The sequence below is a fragment of the Mesoplodon mirus genome (assembly GCF_964341445.2).
Source record: "Mesoplodon mirus genome assembly, chromosome: 8".
Lineage (NCBI taxonomy): Eukaryota > Metazoa > Chordata > Mammalia > Artiodactyla > Ziphiidae > Mesoplodon > Mesoplodon mirus.
The window spans coordinates 31,564,575-31,587,564 of NC_138984.1; the positions used below are offsets into that span (position 1 = coordinate 31,564,575).

Below are 22,990 nucleotides of genomic sequence, written 5' to 3' on the forward strand. Positions count from 1 at the left end.
TCATTTATGATGCAGATTCCCTGGACTCTACTCTCAAAATTCTGATTCAACAGACTGGGAGATAGCTCAGGAATAGGTGTTTTTGCAAACTTCTCAGGTGTTTCTGATGTAAGTTGTCTTTGGATTACTCTGAGAAACAGTGCATTCAGAATTCTTCTACTCGGCCCAGTAAGGTCTGCTTCTGTCCAAACACTACTGACATATCCTTGTTAACATGAACTTGCTCACTGAATTCTCTATGGCTATCTAATACTCATCCTTCCTTTAAGACCCATATCAAGCCATCTTTCTTCTTGAAGCTTCCTTGGCCACTCGTGCACAGAGCTCTTCCTGAACTTACAGTACTGTCATTATTGATTGTTTACACCTGGCCTTGGCTCTGAGTCTGCATGGATGGGAACGTCTGACCAGTCCTCCCCATGCTAGAAACTGCTCTTCCCTCAATGGACCATGCAGCAAATGTTATGTGGCTACAGACCACTCCTGCCACCCGCCATAGCCATGAGTAGCCACGGCTGATTTAAAGTAGCCATAGCTGAAAGCTGCCAGACTTCTTTCCTGGAGCCCAGGAAAAGAATTAGTACCTCTCTGGAGACGGTAAAACTGGAATTGTTAGCAGCCATGTTCCCCTCTGTTGAGGAAGCTGGTCTGCAGATAAACATGATGAAATCTATGAAATAATAAAGCAGAGACAATTAGTTGAGTCTCTGATTCCAGTTTTTCCTGAAGCCCAGCTGCATCTCTCCCTTCCCAAGACACAGATATTCAACATGCTCATAGATTACGGGCAGAATTCTCAGAAAAACAAAATACCGCTCATTTTTTGACAGAGCCATTTTACACTGTACAAAAGTTCCTTGAAATTAAGAGTCCTTAAATGGTTCCTGGCATATAAATTTTAACTCTGTGTGTGCCCTCCCTAATGTCATAAGCTCCGTAGGAGCTGTTTCCACTTCTTTGTCTCCAATCTCCTTCTCAACCAACAGTACAGCCGTTTCCACCCCACTTTCCTCTACTGGAACTGCTCTTAATAAGATCATCAAGGACTTCAAGGTATGAACTCTTACTTCTTTGATTTCCTAGCACCTCTATTTGTATCTTTGCCCACAGACTGATTCTACGTTCCGTGTGTTTGACAGTAGAACATTCTTCTGCCTCACTACACAAAAGTGGACCCTGGGAATTCTTAACATGTCTTGTATGTTCTACCCCCTTATCCAAGATCTGTGGATTTTATTTCCTAAATATTCCTGCCACTTGTTAGCTTTATGACTGAGCAACTTGACCTTTACTTAGTCTCTATGTGCCTCATTTCCTTATCAATAAAGTGGGGATATAAATGGTAGCCATCATTGTTATGAGGATTAGAGAGAATAATATATTGATAGCACTTGGAACACTGACTGGCACAAAGAAAGTGTGGTGGTGGATGTTTTGTAATTATCACCGAATCAATCAATCACTGAGTCCCTGTCTATAAAGGAATTGTGGTATAATTCAGATCTTTGCCAGTTCTGTCCTCAATCATGCTATAACAAACTCCTAAGTAGTTTCTTATCTCTACTCTGACTTTTACAAAGTTGAACCTGTAACCCCTCTATTTCAAATTCTTCAGTGGTCCTGTGTAACACATAAAAGTCAAGCTCCTTTATATGACATATATAGTCTTTCATGATTTGGCCACTTATTTCCCCAAACCCTCTGAACGAGACTGAAGTGTTCGCAATTCCTCCGGAAAACCTCAGGAAGACTATTTCTCACATCTCTGTCTTTAGTTTTGTAACCCTCCGGCTAAAACATATTTTTCCATGATGTGGCCTGGTTGCCTCCCAGTCATCCTTTAAGACACATCATTTCCGTGAAACTTGCACCCTTCATGAACTACTTTCAAATTCTCCTTAGTTTTCCATAGATTTTCCTTGTCCATAGGAAAATCACTGCACCTGAATTGTATCATAATTTCTATTTATATGTCTGTGCCCCTCAATGGATGAGGGAGAGAGACACATAAAAGGGAGCTCTCTGGGGAGAGGCCTATGTTTTACTCACCTTTTAATCCTTAGCACAAACCATGGTACCAATGCTTGTTAAATGAAGGAAGACATTACGAACCCTTTTGCAGAGTTAGCCCAAACTTAGGAATGAAAGATCCCAGCAAGTTCATGTAGTCAAAAGTGGGAAAGTATTATGAGAACTTGACAAAGCCTTAATCTTCCATAATGGTTTCCAAGTGTAATATCAGTTGGGAACCATGCAATGAGCTGAAACTAGACAATTTTTTTCTCCGAATTAGGCCAGAAGAATTTTATCCTGAAACGGATGCCTAGATTCATTGCTTTAAAATATTTAGTTTTATGTTATCTTTGGCCCGCTACTTTGAAAAGTAGCCAGAACTATGAAACCAAAAATCAGTTTGGCAATTCCTAAGGTAAATTGTTTTAGGTTACGTGGTGCAATAAGTCAGTTTAACTATAGGTGGTAGACACAAGGCAAAACAAAATTTTTTACCCAAAGGCTGTCTATCACATGGGTGCAGTCACACAAGAAATGGCTATAGAGTACCTTTACAACTCGCACAAAGTCTCCAAATTCTACTTTACCTATTCATCAAAACAGACTGCAAAAAAACTCAAATTTTGACATTAAATGGTTATTTTGGTAGGTTCTATAATTAATCCCCCAAATATACATAGGTAATTAAATTAAATTACATATTTTCAAATGGTTAAGAAAGCACTGATCAGCAGCTGAACTTAAATGATTATAATCATTTCCAAACAAACTCCCTCCCCCACCATTGCCAGCATGTTTAAAATGAAAGAAGCTGGAAAGGGACTGGGTTTGAACTATATTAAAAATGCAGAAATGGCATAATATTCTCAGAGGTCTATGTGTGCTCTGTTTTATGTTGTAACGTAGAGATAGCTAAATGCTTTTCATGAAGAATGAAGTCCATCTGTTCATCATTTAACAGTGAATGTAGAAAAGAACAACAAACAATACTATCTACATTACCTTTTAAAATTATGTATTCTTTCAATACTGCCTTTAAAATATTCTCTCTATAAAAACATCAGTCTGTGAGAATCAGAGAATTTGTTCATTTTTCTTTCTTTCTTTCCAGTTGCTTGTCCACTATCTTTATCACTCATTCATTTATTCAGTCAATTATTAAATACCTACCATATGCTAAGTGCTAGGCTACCAAGACAAAAAGCACATTCTCTGCCCTCAGAGCACCTCCACTCCAAAGGAAGGAGGGAAACATACAAATAAAAATGATAAGTGTTCATGATACCGTTCATGGCAGAAGTATGATCCATTCTCATGCGGGGAGGGGGACAACAGAACCAGAAGGAAAGAGTTGGCTCAATTCCAGGCACAGCAGAGTATGCCTGAGTCAGGGAATCAGTGTGTGATATGAGAGGCACCCATACTGTGCTCTCTAGGTATCGTGTCTCTGGCCTCTGATATTTCGGTCCTGTATTAAATACTGCTCCTCCAAAAATATTTTCGTCATGATCTCAACAAACGCTATGTCATACATTAACAATATTGCTGAAACGGCACCAAAGTTCTGCCAGGGAGTAGGGTTTTGAAAAGAGATTTAAAAAGCAAGTGATGTTTTAGCCTGGCCTTAGCAGATGAGAAGGTGTCTGCCATGCAGAGAAGTGAGAAAGGTGATTCAAGGGGGCAGAAGAGCAAGCTAGGGAAACACCGAAGGGCAGGGCTTTCAGAAAAGTACAGGAGATGAATGACACGTTTGAACCATTAGAAATTGCCCTGTTTCTTAATAACACTCCTTTCCTGTTTCTTTCTAGGTTTTCAATTTAAACAAAATGTTTACAAGGAAGAAAACCATTTCACATCAAGAGAGGAAAACTAGGGATGAATTCATTGATGCAGTTCCAATACTGCTTTAAGAATTGGTCTTTGGAGGGTTCTTTTTTTCTTCTTCTTTTCTTTTTTTTTTTCCTTCCCCCAACTCAACTGAAAAGAAATTGGAAGGGTCTCTATAAACAAAAGACACTCAACATACATTTAACATTTACATACATTTAATGTTCAACTTTGGAAACAGTATTTTTTTCTAGCTGTGTGCTAAGTGACTTCCTTAAATTAAAGCTAAACCTGATAAAGGTCAGCTTTTAAAAAAAATGACTCTCAGAATTGCTTGTAGAGTCCACTTTACCCTACCACCCTTTCCTCCTTCATGTATGACTCAAATCCAACACATATATTTATTTAACACATATAGTACTTACTATATATTGTAAGAATTTTTACAAATAACCGCTCGTTTATTTCTCAAGATGACCCTGTAAGGTAAGTACTGTTATCACTATTTTATAGATGACAAAAGTGAGACCAAAAGAAGGGACATACTTGACAAAAATCACCCCTTTACTCAGTGGTGGAACTAGATTTGAATCAGGCAGTCAAGCTTATGAGTCCATGGTCTTAACCACTTCAGCCTGCTGCCTCTCAGAATTCTCAGCTCCCATCTACCTCTCTAATACCTTATGAAATAATCTGAGTTCAAAGGATGAATCTCCAAGCTGAATTTCATGGGAAGTTATTTATGAATATTGTTTCCTCTATTCCACCTACACCTTTTGAGCCCTTCCAGGCAGATCTGTTTGTTACCCACTCCAGGGATGGTGTCCAGCTTCTAGGAAAAGTACCTTTCTCTCATGGAACTCAGAGGTTGTTACGGCAATAGACTATAATAATGTCTGATGCACAATTTCACATGGTCAAGCTCCAATCACAAAAGTCCTTTGTGGTTTCCCATTCATTACTGTGCTTTTCAACTCAAACAGATGCAGTTCTAGTTTCCAGATCCTGCATGGGTTCTGCATACATGACCAGAGTGAAACTATAATAATAATTGGACCTAATACTGGATTCACATCCATGATGTTGGTTAAGAAGCTAAAAATAAAAGCTGTGGCTAGCTCTAGCTTTTGTGCGCATGCATATTAATTTAAATCATTTCTCTTTAATTATATTTAACACACATTAGAAATTTGGTAATTATAAAAGACCTTTAATTATCAACATTCATTATTATCACTATTATTAACATATATTAAGCATCCACAGTCTGCTAAATGCTATACTCAAGATAAAAGGCATTAACCTCGCAATTCCACTGTGTGCAAGAGAGAAGACAATCTTCTTCTTCCAGACAGTGAACAAAATTATACTTGCCTACCTTGACAAAGAGCCAATGGATGAGTTAGGGATAAAACCTAGTTGTCTCAACTACTAGACAATTGGATAAACAAAGAATGGCTATAAAACTCTGCTGCTAAAGAACACCTGAATCTATACTTCCATAAATATTTTTAATGCCTGCATCAGATGTGTGTGTGTGTGTGTGTGTGTGTGTGTTGGCACATTTTTCTGCTGCATAGGGATATCTAAATTGTATAAACAGTCAAGTTACTTGAGACCAACTTTACAGTATAAATTGTGGCATCAAATAAAACAATATCATTTTTGGTGGAAAAATAACATGTGAGTATAAAATGATTAAACAACATATATATATATATATATATATATATATATATATATATATATATATATATACATATATTTTAGGTAGCACCTCATAAACTGGCTTTGAAGGCAGTTTCAAGTGAAGACTGCCCAAAGCAGTTGAGCAATGGCAGCATCTATGGGACAAAGGTATAGACTCTAGGGTGCTACTTCCAAGGGTAACATTTGATTTGAGTGGTAGAATGAGAAGAGGTTACACTTTGGATTACAACATATCTGAAGTAAAATTTCTAGCACTGCTACTTATTAGCTACATAATCTGGGGCAAATGAGTTAACTTGTGTGAGCCCTAGCTTCTTCATCTATGAAACAGAGTAAATAAAGCCAAACTTGCAGATTTTTATGGGATGAAATAACATATTTAAATATGTATAATGAAGTGTCCACATCTGACATGAACTTAGAACTGAGCAAAGAAAGGCCCTCCCTCCATGACATCCCGGGTAGTATTACGTGGCCATCTGTTGGCAGACCTAGCATGCAGATTAATGCTACTAAAACTGCAATTAAATTACCCTGCAATTTAAATAGGCTATTATGTGATAGGAAAATGTACTCCATTCTGTTCTTTATATAAACCTTTCATAAGTGCCCTCTGTTCTTTAGGAAAGATATTACGTTCTGGGTATGTGAAAGAAAATTCGATCCACTCACAAGGAGTTCAGAGTCTAGTAAGGGAATTATAAAATGTGGAAAATTATAACATGAGGTAGAAAGAATTATAATAAAGATATGACAGTGTGCCATGGGCAGGACATGGTTAATTCTGCCCATAACAGAAAGAGGTTAGGGAAGTATTAGTGAAAGAAAGACCACTGCACTAGGTTTTGAAAGAAAATTGCACATTGACTAAGGGGAAAGGGGATGAATGACATTTGTCGTTTGCCTGGCAGAAGAAACAGCTGGACAAAGACACACAGGATCATTCTGTGCACATGTGAGAAACTGCAGGCAGCATGCTAGAGATGAAGCTAGACATATAGGCTGAGGTTAGGCTGTAAAAAGTAATGCCAAGAAACCAAAAATAAACCCTTGCTCATATGGTCAATGATTTTCAACAAGGATGAAGGGAAAGAATAGTACTTTCAAAAAATGGTGCTGAGAAAAGTGGATATTCACATGCAAAAGAATGAAGTTGAACCTTTACCCAATACCACATACAAAATTTAACTCAAAATGGATCACAGACCTAAACATAAGAGTTAAAACTATAAAACTCTTAGAAGAAAACAAAGGGCAAAAACTTCACAGCACCGAAGTTGGCAAAGATTTCTTGGATACAGCAACAAAGAAACAGGCAACAACACCAAAGTATATAAACTGGACTTCGTGAAAAATGAATATCTTTGGGGTATCAAAGGACACTGTCAACAGAGTGAAGAGGCAACCTACATAATGGGAGAAAATATTTGCATATCATCTATCCAAATAAGGGATTAACATCCAGACTATATAGAGAACTCCCCAAACTCAAAAACAACGAAAACAAACAACCCAGTTCAAAAATGGACAAAGGATTTGAATGGACATTTCTCCAAGAAAGATATATGAATGACTAACAGGCATATGAAAAGATGCTCAACATCACTAATCATTAGGGAAATGCAAATCAAGACCACAAGATGACATCTCATATCCGTAAGGATGGCTATTTTAAAAAAGCAGAAAATAACAAGCATTGGTGAGGATGTAGAAAGACTGGAACCCTTGCACACTGTTGGTGAGAATATAAAATGGTACAACTATGGAAAACAGTATGGTGGCTCCTCAAAAAATTAAAAATTTAATAACCATATGATCCAGAATTTCCGCTTCTGGGTATATACTCAAAATAATTGAAAGCAGGGTCTGAAAACAATATTTGTACACTCAACATCCATAGCAGTATTATTCACAATAGCTAAAAGATGGAGGCAACACAAGTCTCTATTAATGAATGAACAGATAAGCAAAATGTTTCATATACATATTATTCACCCTAAAAAGGAAGGAAATTCTGGCACAGGCTACATGAATAAACCTTGAAGAAATAATGCTAAATGAATTAAGCCAGTCACAAAAACCAAATACTTTATGATTTCACTTATATGAGATACCGAGAGTAGTCAAAATCATAGATACAGAAAGTAGAATGGTGATTGCCAGGGGTTAGGGAGAGGGGGAAATGGGGATTGACTGTTTAATAAGTATAGATTTCAGTTTTGCTAGATAAAAGGAGTTCTGGAGAGGCACAGTGTCCTGGTTGCACAATAATATGAATGTACTTAGTGAAATCTAACCATACGTTTTAAAATGGTTAAGATGTTAAAAATTATATTATATGTATTTTGCTACAATAAAAAAAGGCATACCAAGAAATTTAAAATGTATCCTGGGAAATGGTCAGTTGCTTCAGGGCAGGAGAAGGACATGGTCAAATTTTGTAAATATATTCAGATATTTATAGGTATACAATAATTTTATTCACGAAATATTGAGGAATCATCTTATACCAGTAAAACCTCACTGGACAATTTACACAACATTTAACCAAACAATACTTACATTTAATAAGACTATTCAAATAACATTTTGACAGGATAAATGTTATGAACTTTTGATAGGTGTTCTAAAACTGTGGTATAACACTACAGCAATATCAACTGCTTTGGATGCCTAATTATCTTTGGATTTTCATAGAACATAGCTGAGTGTCAAACATACTTTATTTAAAAATTAAGAAACATGCGTGATTGACACAGTGACTGAAATTAAAGGCAAAGAAAAGGAGACAATACCATTTCTTTAAGCAAGTCCATCAATTCTGACTTGTGATGCTTAAGAATCTGCCTCTTCCTTTTAAAGGGGGATAATCCTTTATGATTTTTACAACAAATGCCGCTTACCCATTCTTTGCTTGAAAGGTAGGGAGTTCTGTAGAGAAAGGGGGCTGGAAAGTCAGTTGGAAAACATCAGGGCTACGTCAGTCAGAAAATTGTCAGCCAGTTGCAGGTTAAAAAAGATTTGCTAAAAGTAGTGATGTTTTCACTGGTTCAAGTCTGTCAGAAGGCTTTAGATTCTCCAGCGCCTCACACCAGTAACTTCAAAACTAACTTACTCCAGATGTCCCTATGATCGTCTAATCAGACATCAAAAGCTGTACGGTGACAAGCTCACATGCTGCTTTCGAGGACACTACATGTTTCCACAAGCGTGAAACACACACAGTAGCTACTTTTAAAATGTGATTCATCTAAATCAGAATTCCACTTTAAAGTACAGAGCTATTAGGAAAGGGGCCACCCTCTTGAGAAAGAGAAACGTCTTTTAAATGTCTGTACAGTGTCATTCGATGACTAGATTTTGAAAGAAGAAAACAAAATGAAACCTGCACTTCAGAAGAGTTTAGGTTGTGAGGGAAAAAAAAAATTTTCCTCTCAATACTGATTGCCTTGTTTCTTCTCAAGGTGAACTTTCATTAACTCTTTCCTTCCATGTCATCAATCTTCAGTAAATGTCCACAACACAGAAGGGGCATACAGCAGATCAGAACTTACATAAGACATGATCCATACCCTTGAGCTTTCACTTTAAAGTAACGTGATCTACCTGCACTTTAGTCTACAGGTCTAAGCAGTGCTCTCCTCCGAAGAATTTAAGTGTGCATATGAAGACGTATGTATGTTTTTATGCTGCTGCCTTTGTGTATTTAGCTTTTTAAAAATATATATATTTCTTGATATCACTACCTTGAGCAATAAAGTTTGACGTTTTGCATAGAAAGATAGCCTCATTTCATGAGCACTAAAAAATATTGAGGCCTTAAAAGGAAATTTAAAGATGAATTCATACCATACCAGTCAAGTTAATAATTTACATCGGGAACCCTGAAGTTGCTAGTTCGGGTGTCTGAGTCCTTAAGAACAACAGGAGTTCATATAGAATTTCTGTTTATTATTTCCTATTAGTGACACAAAATTTCTGTGGAAATCATCCATGATGTAAATGATTTTCTCAGGGTCACAGAGTTACTGATGCAATCAGGTAGAGTAAAGCTACCTTAAACATCATCTTTACCAAATTTCAAACAACACTGTCAAATCACATCTGCCCATGCTATTAACATGAGATGCTTATTAGTGTTTTGCTAAGAAACACCTTGTAAATGTTCCCATGCTCTTGAATTAATTCACATATCAGGATTTTCATTTTTATTTTCTTCCAAATCACTTGAAACCAGAAGAACTTCTTAAAGAAGATGGAATATAAGGGAAAGTTTGAAGGGGAAATCTTCAGACGTGATGGCTATAAGAGAGGAATCTTGTCCAGAAATTTCTAGTCTAATCAAGGATTTTCTAAGTTCTTTGAACATAGTTATTAGAAAATTACAAAGCTGTAACTACTGAGATTACTAACTTTTTGATCATAGAACTCATAGTTTTATTACAAAGAGATAGAACTCAGATAATTGACTCCATTGACTATTAAATTATTTTCTTTGTTCACATTTCACAGACACTAACAAAATTAGGCTTTATAATGTTCGTCTCTAGAATTATCAAGGTTTGTTCTTTTCCTATAATTCTATTTTCTCAGAATCAACTTCTATGATGGAGTCATTGCTAGAATTGTAAGAAGATAAATCAGGCCTCACTTGAAACTGCTGACTTCAGCCACCCATCCACATCATAAACTCCAAGTGGAGAACTTGTGTTTAAATATCTCTCTCCCCTTGACAACACTAAAAAACACAGGTAACACACTGTCCTAAAGCAGAAAATCCTAACCTAAAGCTATTTAGGGAGAAAAACAGTATGTATACAGGTAATTTCACAATTTTCACATTTTAATTCATATATACATATGTGTGTGTGTATATATCCATATATATGTATACACATACATACACACAAATTAACACATCTTTACAAAACAGTTAAAAGTTGCTGAACTGAATTCATTTTGCCCATCTCAGAAGTAAAAGTTTTAATCACCTAAATCATATTTATGTGTCAGGTACTGTGTCTGTGGGTTTGCATACAAAAATGAATACATCAGCTCATGCCTCTAAGGAGCCCCATCTTGTAACAGACATTTAAACAAGCAGTTATATTTGAGTGAGATAAGAGCTAGAGATAGTACACATGGTAATTCCCATGACAGGCTGAGCAGAGTACAGACTAAAGGCAAAGGACATTAATTTTAATGGTTAAAAATATATTATTTGATGATTTGATACTTGCTGGTGGGTTGCTAGGCTTAATTGCTTTAGCTCTGGTCTTCATAACTGGGTTGTAAGTTTCCTGAGGACAGGGACCATGCATTATGCTTTCTGGATGGCACATGGCAGAGGTCATGGACATCTAAGGGATTAATCAATTTATGTTGGCATAAAAGTAAACTCATTCAATTTCATTACGTGCAGATCAATCTAAACAGCAAAAGACGACATGTCATGGTTACCTCTTTAATTTCTGAGGCTGACCTCTGAATAGTGATCCCTCTTTTTAGACTTTCAGTTCTGGACTAGACCCAAGAAGAATGATGGGGGAGCAGTCACCTAAACAGGGGTCACAGTCCCCAGGTTTCTTCATTAGTCATGGCACAGACATTCAGACTGTCTAAATTTGTTTCACCAACTCCTGCAAAGTTTGGTGAAAAACTCTTTCACAGAATAAACTGGGCTTCTAGATTTTCCCCAGCTGAATGTGAGTCTTACAAACGTAACTGTTTCAGAAATTATGCTGCCTAAAGTTGCCAAACTAAGTAAACATTTGGCCCCATGAAATATTGGATGGCAGCTTTATCTCTTAAAAACAAAGCCATATGAAAACCATCATTGCAATGTGTCTCCAAGCTCTGGCTTATCAGCACACAGCGTGAACAGCTGGAGTTACAAACACCAGGACTATTATTAAATCACTGTGTCAGGAGGGGGGAAAAAAAAGAAAAACCTTTTGTAGGCTTCAGTATCTCTAAATAATGAGATTATATATTACATGCTATTTCTCCCTCTGTTTCATTCCTCAGTATCCATCTCTCCTCAATGACAATGAATAGAGCCTTCCTTCTAATTTATATCAGAGTCTACAATGATTATTTTGTTCCCCTATTTCTATAGCTGCTTAATTGTATATCTAATGGATAGAAAAATATGATTTGGTCATTCAGAATTTTCATTAAGTTCCTATGTTGGATTTTGACAGTCAGCAACCCACAACCAAAAGTCCTCTGACATGTCAGTGACAATTTGATGATTTTAATCCGAAAAGCCAAGCTATTTAACTTTCTCTGTAATATTTCAGTAATTCCTTTCATGGATTTGAAAGTGTTTAATCCAGGAGCAACACTGGCTATAATAACTTCAATATATGTGACATCCAAGGGGAAATTCTCAAATCAATACATATATGCAAGACACAAAGAGAACGCTTCTACTCACTGGAAAGATTTTCTCTCACTGGAAGCTACCTGCCATTATCTTTGCTGATGAAATAACAAAAACTCCACAAAACTGATACTGGATACTGTATTTTCACTTTTCATTCCTACTGAAAACACAGGACCACTGGAAAGAATTCTTCTCCCCAGGGTGTCTTCCCAAAGGAGTTGGCGCCCCTTTCTCCCAATCTTACTGCTGCTACGAACTGTGCTGTTACTGACCAAAGAGTTATTTTGGACCTCTCAATGCAGCAATTCAAAAACTTCCATTCATCTGTACTTCTTGGATTTACATACTATGTGTTGGAAGGGAAAGGTAATAATATGATGAAACAACCTTAATTATTTAATACACATCTGGAGGACAGCAGCAATTTCCACTTTACTTCCTTATCACTCATCATACTCTGAGAATTGGTAGCTTTCCCATATTATTTCATCCTAAACCCCCCAAAAAAGTGGTTCTTGATCTTTTGTATTCCTTTTAACATTTGATAAGTGATAGAGCCCCTTCAGGAAGCGCACCCGCATGCCCACACACACACACGCGCACGCATGCACGCATGCACACACACATGCACGTGCACGCACGCACGCACGCACGCACGCACGCACACACACACACACACACACACACCATGCCATGGCATAAAACTTCAGAGAGTTAACAGACCCTCTGAAACCCACCCATGGAGTTCCAATTTAACAACTTCAAAAATTGCCATGTTATTTTTTGAAATAAAATGTATATATTATAGACACAGACTTAAAAAAACAGACCAGTATTGTCTTAATTTATTTTGGTGAATCAAGACAAGTAATAGTTTTAGAACAAACAAAGAGAACAACCACAGCATTATAATTTTCAGGAATCCACTTTTTAATTTACTCACCCTGCAGGATCATTTTGCCTTAGGGGTTAAACGTGAAACTATAAACAGTCATTAAAACACAAAACAACCATGGTAGTTAACCGGATATTAAGGGAAAAAAATCACATCTGTTTTAGAGTTCTCTTCCATCCGCAAATTCAGGAACATCAATTTCAAGAACCTGGTTTTATGGCTTGCCCTTAAGTCAAGAACACCAGGTTACAATCAAGGCAAGGAAGGTAAGACTGCCCATAAGGGAGGCTCTCACTACAATATCTTGCCCCCAGGATTCTCTTTCTTTGATTCAAAAGCAGTCAGTAGAATTGACTTTTCTACTCCTTGAAAAACAGTCATTACTATTTGCACATAATAATCATGCTATTCTGATTAACTGGATAGGTTTATGAAAAGAGGAAGAAAGGAAACAAATTCCTGTGCTGTTTATCTGGTGGTACTCTAAGTGACAAATACTGAGATTTAGTGGCTTTGCAGTATACACAGAATTAGAAGCTTGCAGAGGATCTGATTTTTCTAATTTAAACCCTTTTTTAAAACTCCAACTTGTTTGATGGTGTACATCTTAAATAACCAATATGTAATAACTTCACCAGCCAGAAAACAAGCGCAACTTTTCTGACATTTCAAAAACATATCTCCAGACATCAGAGAAAACTCTCCTCCCTATAGCAAGCCTAATGAAATACAACTAAAAATAACAATCATCAACTGTGGTTTTAAAGGCAATATTTCAATATAATCAAATGTGTCAAATATTCATCCTTACAGCTTCTTATGCTGTGGGTTGTAAGTAAGTTTCATTTCTTGGGAATGAATGAATATAACCCACTTGGGGCCCTGCCATCTGTGAATAACTTACATATGAACACTCTGTTTAAGAGATGGAAATTTTGTTGTCATTGCCTTTCTTCTTGGATATTGAAATGAAATGCAATTGAACAGAGCTTTTTAAGCAATTATTTTTCATATTATTTGCTACATGGGTACATTATCACAGGCTCCCCATGTTCGTCATCACTTATCAAATCATAGGAATCAAGTATGGTGTCGCTGAAGTGGAGGAGGCATCGAGTAGAATTACAGAATCTGAGAGATGGAGAAGAATCCATATTCTCAGATTCTGTACTACCTGGGCTCAGGTCATTGCCACACAGAACGCTCTCTGCAGTGTGCTCCCATGTAAGAGTTGTCGTTCTTATGTCCCCATGGTTTCCTTGAAAGGCTACTCCTCTGATCACTGAACAAACAATACAAGTGACTACAGGGCTATGCGTAGGCTACCACATAATTTATCATCCATACATGGACACCTCTGAGAGTTAGCAGGGACACTATTAATAAATATGCCAGAACAACAGGCATGAACTAGGATTGCCCCAGGCAAACCTAATCATACTGTTATCCCAGAGATATTCTGCAACTCAAAGAACTTTCTCCCAAGGGTCTCAAACCATTTCATTAGTGCTATTTCCAATTTTACTTTGGTCTAGAGCTACTCTGTCCAATAGGAATAGAATGTGAACCACAGATGTAATTTTTAATTTTTTAGTAGCCATTTTTTTAAAGTAAAAAGAAATAGGTGAAAACAATTTATATTGTATTCTATCCAGTTTACCAAACATAGTATCATTTCAATGTGTAGTCAATGCAAAATTATTGAGATCTTTTACATTACTTTTTTCATATTTCAATCTTTGAAATCTAGTGTGCATGCCACACTTAAAATACATTTCTTATACTCCATAGCGACATGTAGCCAGTGGCTATGATATTGGACAATCAGGTCTGACCAGCCCACGAGTTAGGATGTGCAGGGATAAAGGAAGAGAGTTATAATACATACATACACACGTGTGCACACACACACACAAACACACACACGCAAACTGCATTTTCCTTCTAGGTAAAAAATAGACACACCTAAATGTCTTCATTTATTAACTTTACACTTGCCTGGGGTGATCCAGACCTTAGGGCAGATAAACACTCACTTGGCAGATTCTTTGGGGGAGCAGAGAGAATATCTGAGTTAGAAAAGTTGGGTAATTGCTGAGAATTTCTAGGACTTTTTCCAGACTAATATTAGTCTTGCGTCCAACACACATACACTGAGTACCTTCCATGTACTTGGGACTAGAGAAAGAAAGATAAATAAGGTACAATGCCTGCTCCTTGTAACATTAAGGATTAAAGTTTGCATGAAGATTATTTTACAATTGAGGCAAGAGAAGCCTAGGATGTGCCATTATTCTGGGGCAAGGCAAGGACCAGATTCTCTTCTTTGAGTCTCAGGTCTGAACTTCATCATCCACAGAGAACTCTGGGAGGGAAGGAGGAAATGTGCTTTCCTTTCTACTGTTGATACATAGGGACTGACCCATGTTCGATAATTTGCATAGGTTAGGTAAAAGGATTTTCGGTGCCAGCATTTCTTCTTGAATAAGAATTTGCATTTTTGCTAGTAATAATACACCTCCCTCTCCAAATACCTCAACTTGGAATTCAACAATATCATATTTTGGTAAGGATACAGAATCTAGCAGAAAGATAGTAGCCCTCATTTCCTCTAGGGCAAGCTATATTGTTGTATTTTCAATTGGTCTCAACACAGAGCCTAAGTGATAGAAACACAGACCTAATATTGGTGGGGTTTCTGCATGTAAATCATGGTAACACAGATCACACTTTTGTTTCAGGGTGTATTAATGTTGTAAAAATAAGCAGTAAATTATAGTTTTTTCTCTTTTATGTAATTCTTCTCGTTTTTATAGTTCTTCTCTTCCTCCAATCCAAATATATTCAGGCTTAACATGGTCTCAATCAGTGGGCATTAAACACACACACACACAGCATACCACATACTGGTTCTGTTTGTACTCATCATTAGAACAGAACACACACACCTGATTTTTACTAAAGTAATGTTCCATTAAATATGTTTCTTTAAAAGGATGGGAAGTGAGAAAACATTACATCTAAACTACTTTCAGGACACTCCCTTGCTTAACAAAAGAAACATGCCCGAATATTGCTGCAAACCTATGAGTAATTACCCCATGATTTATTATGGTGACTCCTACCTCACACACATTAACACTGGTTCTTGATAAGAATATTTTATACCAAACTGGGAGAATCCATTTAGCTCATTTAGCATGTCTACATACCAAAAATGTTGCTTTTGTTCTGAAGGCACTACACACAGTGAGACTTAAAATGGAGAAGAGACTTGCTTTTAGGAGACTTTTAAATATGCTTACATTATTGAAGATCACCTATTGCAGTGATACGCAGCCATTATCCAAAATCTAACTCTCAGGCTATTTCAGAGGATGAACCAAAATTACAATTCTTCAAAGCAACTCAGGACTTAGCAGAAAAATCCCACAGCTCCATATGGAAGGAGGGCATTGTCTCTTCAGGAAACTATTCTCCACTTAACTTCTCAATTCTATGTAGAGCATTTATAGGTATACCTAGGTTTAAGCACTTTTGGTATATAATTTTATTTTTCCTTAATTTGAATGTTGAGATCTAGAAACCCAGTCCTGGTACCACATGTCTGTGATACTGGTAGCTTGAAACTCTATCACCATTCACCATGGTATGACTTCACAAAGCACTGTATTGTATTAACATACTGGAAATAGATAAACTACCTCTTGGAGCATTATGAAGGAGAAGGATGGGAAACCCAACAGTATAGTGCACTGGTTAAGAGCATAGGTTCTGGAGCCAAACCACCTGGGTTAAAATCTCGGCTCTGCCACTTACTAGCTGTGACCTTCGACAAATCACTAAACCTCCTTCTGCCTCAATTTCATTATCAGTGAAATGGAGACAAAAACATGTTTGTACTTTGATGTGGAAGTACAGATGACTTAATGTAAAGCCCTTTTAACAGTGCTAGGCACATAATTGGTGCTCCGTAAATAATAGCTATCACTATAACTATATACTAGCCATAGCTCATGCTAGCTATTATTATAACTAACACTATATATCCTATCAAAAGCTCTAATTATCCACTTACTTAAGACTGCAAAGTCCCAGTTAGTTTATGGGTAAGGCGCTTTGATCTTTCATTAGGAATGCAAACGGCAGGATACCTACTGGAATAACAGGTTTCAGACTCTGGCCACTGGGGTGTGAAGCGCTTGGCTGGGCATCAGCAGGTGGGCTTGGTGCTGGGTCACTGCTTCTCCTCACCAGCAGTGGAGTGCCTGTAGGACAAAACAAGAGGTGAGAGGTCAAGAATGCCCTGGGGGGGAAGAGAGGGCATGGTACAATGCAATTTAATTAAAAAGGTTTACAACATGCTTTTATGTAAAAACATTCTATTTCTAAGGATGCCTATAAATTAATCCATTTAATGATCTTTTGTCATCTATTTATAGAATGACACATGGAAACAAAACCTTTCAGCTCTCAGCTTTCCCCACTTGCATTTCAAAACAAGCCATTCTACTTAACAGAAAATTGTTAGGCAATGCAAAAGTTGACAGTGTACAATCGAAAACTGGTCTAGAAAATATATTTGAGTATTAAAAAGAATGATTATCCAGCAGACAAGTGAAGAGGTTCACACAGTCAGTGCAATTTGCTATTCAGGAGAGCTAGAAGAATAGTTATTAATGCCATTTGGAGCTTCCCAACTCTTTGGAATGATGATATACACTGAAATAAATTATTTGCTGGGGTTATAGCATTAATGTCTATTTAAGTACACAAAGAGATTGGTTTCATTCTCCTCCTTTTCTCCTAAAGTAGATAAAACTGATAAGGAAAATAAGTTAGTTCTTCTAAAAATATATCCTGATTTCTTTTTAATAATGAAAGCTTCCACTATTAAATATTTGAGTCAGTTATTAAATTCTGAAAACAGATCATACTATTAGAAAGTTCAAATGAAATTCAACCTTAGCAGAGAGGGTGGCCCAACTACTCAGCCTGCAATTAGACTGAAAATAATTTGTTTCGTACACAACTGGTCACTATAGAAGAAACTCTCAAAAAATCTGTTTGTGACTTAACAATCGCTCTCTTATAAAAATTAACTTTTTATTTGTGTGCCTTCGGGGAAAAAAGAAACAGTAGAAATGCAATCCTCTGTTTATCAATATTCTGAAAGTAATTCCCTAACTTCCGAGCTACTGCAGTTTAAAATAACGTTTTTCATACCTCATTTTATATGGTACAGTTATAAAAAGTGAATCCATTTTGAAGTTATTTATAAATCTGATTTTTCTATGTGCTACAACATCCTTATTCTGTGAACAAAACAGAGAATTGCTAATATTTTTCACCCTTATTCAGTTAGAAATTGATTCTTAAAAAATAACTTATTTTATAATAAGAAATGAATGTGCTACTGAGGAGGAAACACTATGCCAAAAGGTATTATAAAGCCCAAGTTCACATTCCATTATTTATTTTTTATTAATAGACACTTCACTACATTATTGCCCACTTCCATCTAAAACTTTTTTTAAGTATAGCTGATTAACAATATCATGCTGGTTTCAAGTGTACAGAAGAGTGATTCAGCGTTTTTGCAGATTCTATTCCATTATAGGTTATTACAAGCTAATGGGTATAATTCCCTGTTCTATACAGTATATCCTTGTTGCTTATCTATTAAATATATATTAGTGTGGATCTGTTAATCCTGTACCCCTTATTTGTTCCTCTCCACTTCCCTTTCTGCTTTGGTAACCACGTTTGTTTTCTATATCCATGAGTCTGTTTCTGTGTTGCATATACATTCAGCTGTATTATTTTAAAACATTTCTTAAGCAAGTGACATACCAATAGTTCTATGGTTGGCAATTATTCTCTGAAAGAAATATTAAAAACAAAAAAATAAGAGGAGTAAAAGTAAGAGAAAGTACCATAAAATCTTAGACAATAGAGTCCCAGTTCCACACCAATATGTTTTTCCCTCCTTCAGGTGATTTAAAGACTAAGAGCCTTTCAGGTTAAGCCCCTGAACTACCATTAACACAAAGTGAACCAGACACTCTAAACACAATATCCTCAGAAGCAACCCATGATCTTTAAAATTAAAAAGAGCATGGGGCCAACTCCACGAAACTCTGGTTTGTTTCCAAGCATTTAACCCAGACTAGTACACTGCAACAATCAATAATATCAAATTGGAAAAAGACAAACAAATAAAAAACATGTTAAACCTGTTTGGGATACCAAGGTCACAAAATACATTGATTTAGAGGCACAGAAATAAATATTTCAGTGACTGACAATTTCAGCTATGTTGTTTTTTTCAGCTGAGTCATATACATATATACATATATACATACACATATACAGAATGTGTGTGTGTGTGTTGGTGAGGGGAAAGAGAGTAAAGGAGGGAGAAAGAAAGACATTATTCTTGGGTAACAAATATATTTTTCTCAAATAAGCCACACTATATAGTTTTCCTTCAACTCTAAAGACATGACTGACTCTTGACTTACTGTCGGTATCTGCTATTTTAATAACAAAATGTTAAATTATTTAAAACATAATTTTATAATAGCATGTATTTGTATTTCTATAATCAATCAATATGCCACAGTATTATAGGGTGTCTCCCAGAAGATGACAGTTCAGTTTTGTACCCGTGGACCAACTATTTGGAACATTAACAAACAAACAAACTGTAGAGCAGCTAGATCTTTTTTTTTTTTTTAACTTTTTCCTTTATATTGGAGTATGGCTGATTAAAACAATGCTGTGATTGTTTCAGGTGCAGAGCAAAGCGACTCAGCCATACATATACGTGTATCCATTCTCCCCCAAACTCCCCTCCCATCTAGGCTGCCACATAACACTGAGCAGAGTTCCCTGTGCTATACAGTAGGTCCTTGTTGGTTATCCATTTTAAATATAGCAGTGTGTACATGTCAATCCTAAACTCCCTAACTATCCCTTCCCCTGACCCTTCCCCTCTGGTAACCATAAATTCATTCTATAAGTCTGTGAGTCTGTTTCTGTTTTGTAAATAAGTTCATTTCTATCATTTCTCTTTAGATTCCTCATATAAGGGATATCATAAGATATTTATCTTTCTCTGTCTGACTTACTCCACTCAGTATGATAATCTCTAGGTCCATCCATGTTGTTGCAAATGGCATTATTTCATTCTTTTTAATGGCTGAGTAATATTCCGTTTGTATAGATGTCCCACATCTTCTTTATCCATTCCTCTGGTGATGGACATTTAGGTTGTTTCCATATCTTGGCTACTGTAAACAGTGCTGGAATGAACGCTGGGGCGCATGTATCCTTTCAGACCATGTTTTCCTATATGCCCAGGAGTGTGATTGCTGGGTCATATGGTAGCTCTATTTTTAGTTTTTCAAGGACCTCCACACTGTTCTCTATAGTGGCTGCACCAATTTACATTCCCACCAATAGTGTAAGGGGGTTCCCTTTTCTCCATACCCTCTCCAGCATTTATTGCTTGTGGATTTTTTTGATGATGGCCATTTTGACTGGTGTGAGGTGATACCTCACTGTAGTTTTGATTTGCATTTCTCTAATGATTAATGATGTTGAGCAACTTTTCATGTGCCTCTTGGCCATCTGTATGTCGTTTTTAAACGTACTGCCAACTCATCAGGAATAAGTTCTGTTTTCCCCTACTTTTCTGTATTCCATACTTAAATGTCTCCTATTGAGTCACTTAATTTCTCCCTGGCTGTCTCCAATGAGCACCTTTAAACAGGAACTGCTGTCTCAGAGAGTTTTAAACAACCTTTCACATGGTGATTTAAAATCTAATTTTTTTTTTTGCGGTACGCGGGCCTCTCACTGTTGTGGCCTCTCTCGTTGCGGAGCACAGGCTCCGGACGCGCAGGCTCAGTCCAGTGTCACAGAGCGAGGAGAGGTGAAGTTCAGTCTATTTGATTCCAAAGCCCAGGTCCTCTCCACTGTCCCGACACTGTAGTTCTTAGTGTCTGATCTTTACTGTTAGGTTATAAACTCCTTCAGCGCAGAGGTTATATTTTATGTACACCCCCTTGTCCCCCACCCCCAGGAGTTTCCAAAAACCAAATGTAGTTTTCTCCCTCTCATTTCAGCCAGATGTGCCTTTTACCCTATTATATATATATATATATATATATATATATATATATATATCTCCAAGGATTTGCCCAAATCATCTTCAGTACTTCTGATTACTTTCTCTTATACAGTACGATGTTTCTTTCCTTGTCTTTAAAGTGTAACTCAGTCTCACCTTCAAATGGGGCTTGGAATTTAAAAATTAGATTTTGGGCTTCCCTGGTGGCGCAGTGGTTGAGAGTCCGCCTGCCGATGCAGGGGACACGGGTTCGTGCCCTGGTCTGGGAAGATCCCACATGCCGCGGAGCGGCTGGGCCCGTGAGCCATGGCCGCTGAGCCTGCGCGTCCGGAGCCTGTGCTCCGCAACGGGAGAGGCTACAACAGTGAGAGGCCCGCGCACCGCAAAAAAAAAAAAAAAAAAAAAAGTCCAACACAAATTTAAGGTGTTATCTATTTAAACAAAGGTTGCTGTCTCTTTGGTATAAATGGTGCACACACACACGCCGGGAGGGATTGCTTTCCCCGTTTAGAGGAGGTGCTTGGGAAGAAATCAGCTTAAATGCCAGATGATGTGTTATATATGAAATTCTGTTTGGGGGGTTTTGAAAGATGCCTCAGAAAGATAGGCAGTTATAGAGACTGAAACCAGATCCAGAAGAATCATCCATATCATGATGCAGTGGGCAGAGAAAACAAACAATGGTTTTAGACATGAGTCCCGTGTCAAATGTCACAAAGGCACAAGTTCTAAGTTGCATGGTGAATAGGAGCAGGGATTTATTTAAGAATGGTTAATGATTCTCCTGAGCAAAATCAAACGGGCAGCTTGTCATCAATACTGATGCTATTTCGTCCTAGGGTGATTGACACCTGGAAAGCTTTAGGGGGTCCCAGTTAAGACACTGACAAGGCATTCTGTGAGAACTGGGAGGCCCCAAGCACGAAGAGGCTAGAGGAGCTATGTGAAGAAAGAGGGACTCAGCAGTCACAGGCAAAAATGGAGTAAGAAACTAGAGAACGACACAGGAGAACTTAGCAATGACTAAGTTCATTGACTAAGTTCAATGACATACAAAGCAAATGAGAGGGAGCATCCAAAAGAAACCTAAAACCATTCTTAGATTTCTTGCTTGAGGAAGAACAAGCAAAAGGAAAGTTTTAGCAACTGTTATGATTTGTTTCAGAAAAACAACAACAACAGCAAAAAACAAAAAACATGAATCTTTGCCCACTGAAGGTTAGAATGATTTGCTTTTAATCTGTCTTGATAGGCATGAGAAATTAAAGACTAGATCTTCGGGCATTCATAAAGGTGAGTATGAAGTTCATACTGGAAATCATATTGGCTTTCAGAATGAGTGATGGAGACAAACACAAGGTAAACAAAGGAAAACAGGAAGAATCAGCACAGGCCTACAAATGGCACTGCATGCAAACTAATGAGAAAACCAGAATTTTATATTCCCAAAGAATCTTCAGAGGATTTTCAGAGTGTATCTAGAATGGCGTGTGGTTAACAGAGCCACAGAGGTGAGCCTAGAGGAGAGGTGGGACGGAAGGGAGGAGAAAGGAACTGGAGCTAACACGATAAACTATTTTTGTGCAAAGAGGGGTAAAGGCTGGTCCTTGTAGAGATTCAGTTTTCCTTTGCCCTGAAGGATTACTTCTGTGCTACTGAATTAGCAGGTCACCAAAACACCTAGTTTGAAGAAAGAAAACACACTCTCCTTCCAATGCTACTTACACTTAGGATAGATAACAAAACAAATATAGTTGGGGGAAAAGGCTGTTGAAATACATCTCAACTGGTAAATATTTCACTTGATGATGAAAATGCATTGCAGATGGTTAACATATTTAGGGACTTAAAAAGAGATAAATAGCAAAAGAAATGCCCTGCCAGGTAAGCAATATTAGTAGTATATTAATAATATTAACAGGATGCATTAGCTGCATCTCAGTTTCATACAGTACATTTCCATAACAGACTTTGTACCTAGTCAGTACCTGGAAGAATGCCTTTTAATTATCTTGCACTT

The 22,990-nt window shown here is 37.2% G+C and overlaps 1 protein-coding gene across 2 annotated transcripts in view; it reads right to left on the reverse strand.

The window, feature by feature from the left end:
- The window catches only part of PARD3B (par-3 family cell polarity regulator beta), a 1,069,130-nt gene that overhangs the window by 572,377 nt on the left and 473,763 nt on the right, over positions 1 to 22,990 (reverse strand). For both annotated transcript variants that reach the window (XM_082629936.1, XM_082629937.1), the window contains exon 4: positions 16,992 to 17,101. In XM_082629936.1, coding sequence (XP_082486062.1) covers positions 16,992 to 17,101 — 110 coding nt within the window. The remainder of the gene's footprint in view (positions 1 to 16,991; positions 17,102 to 22,990) is intronic.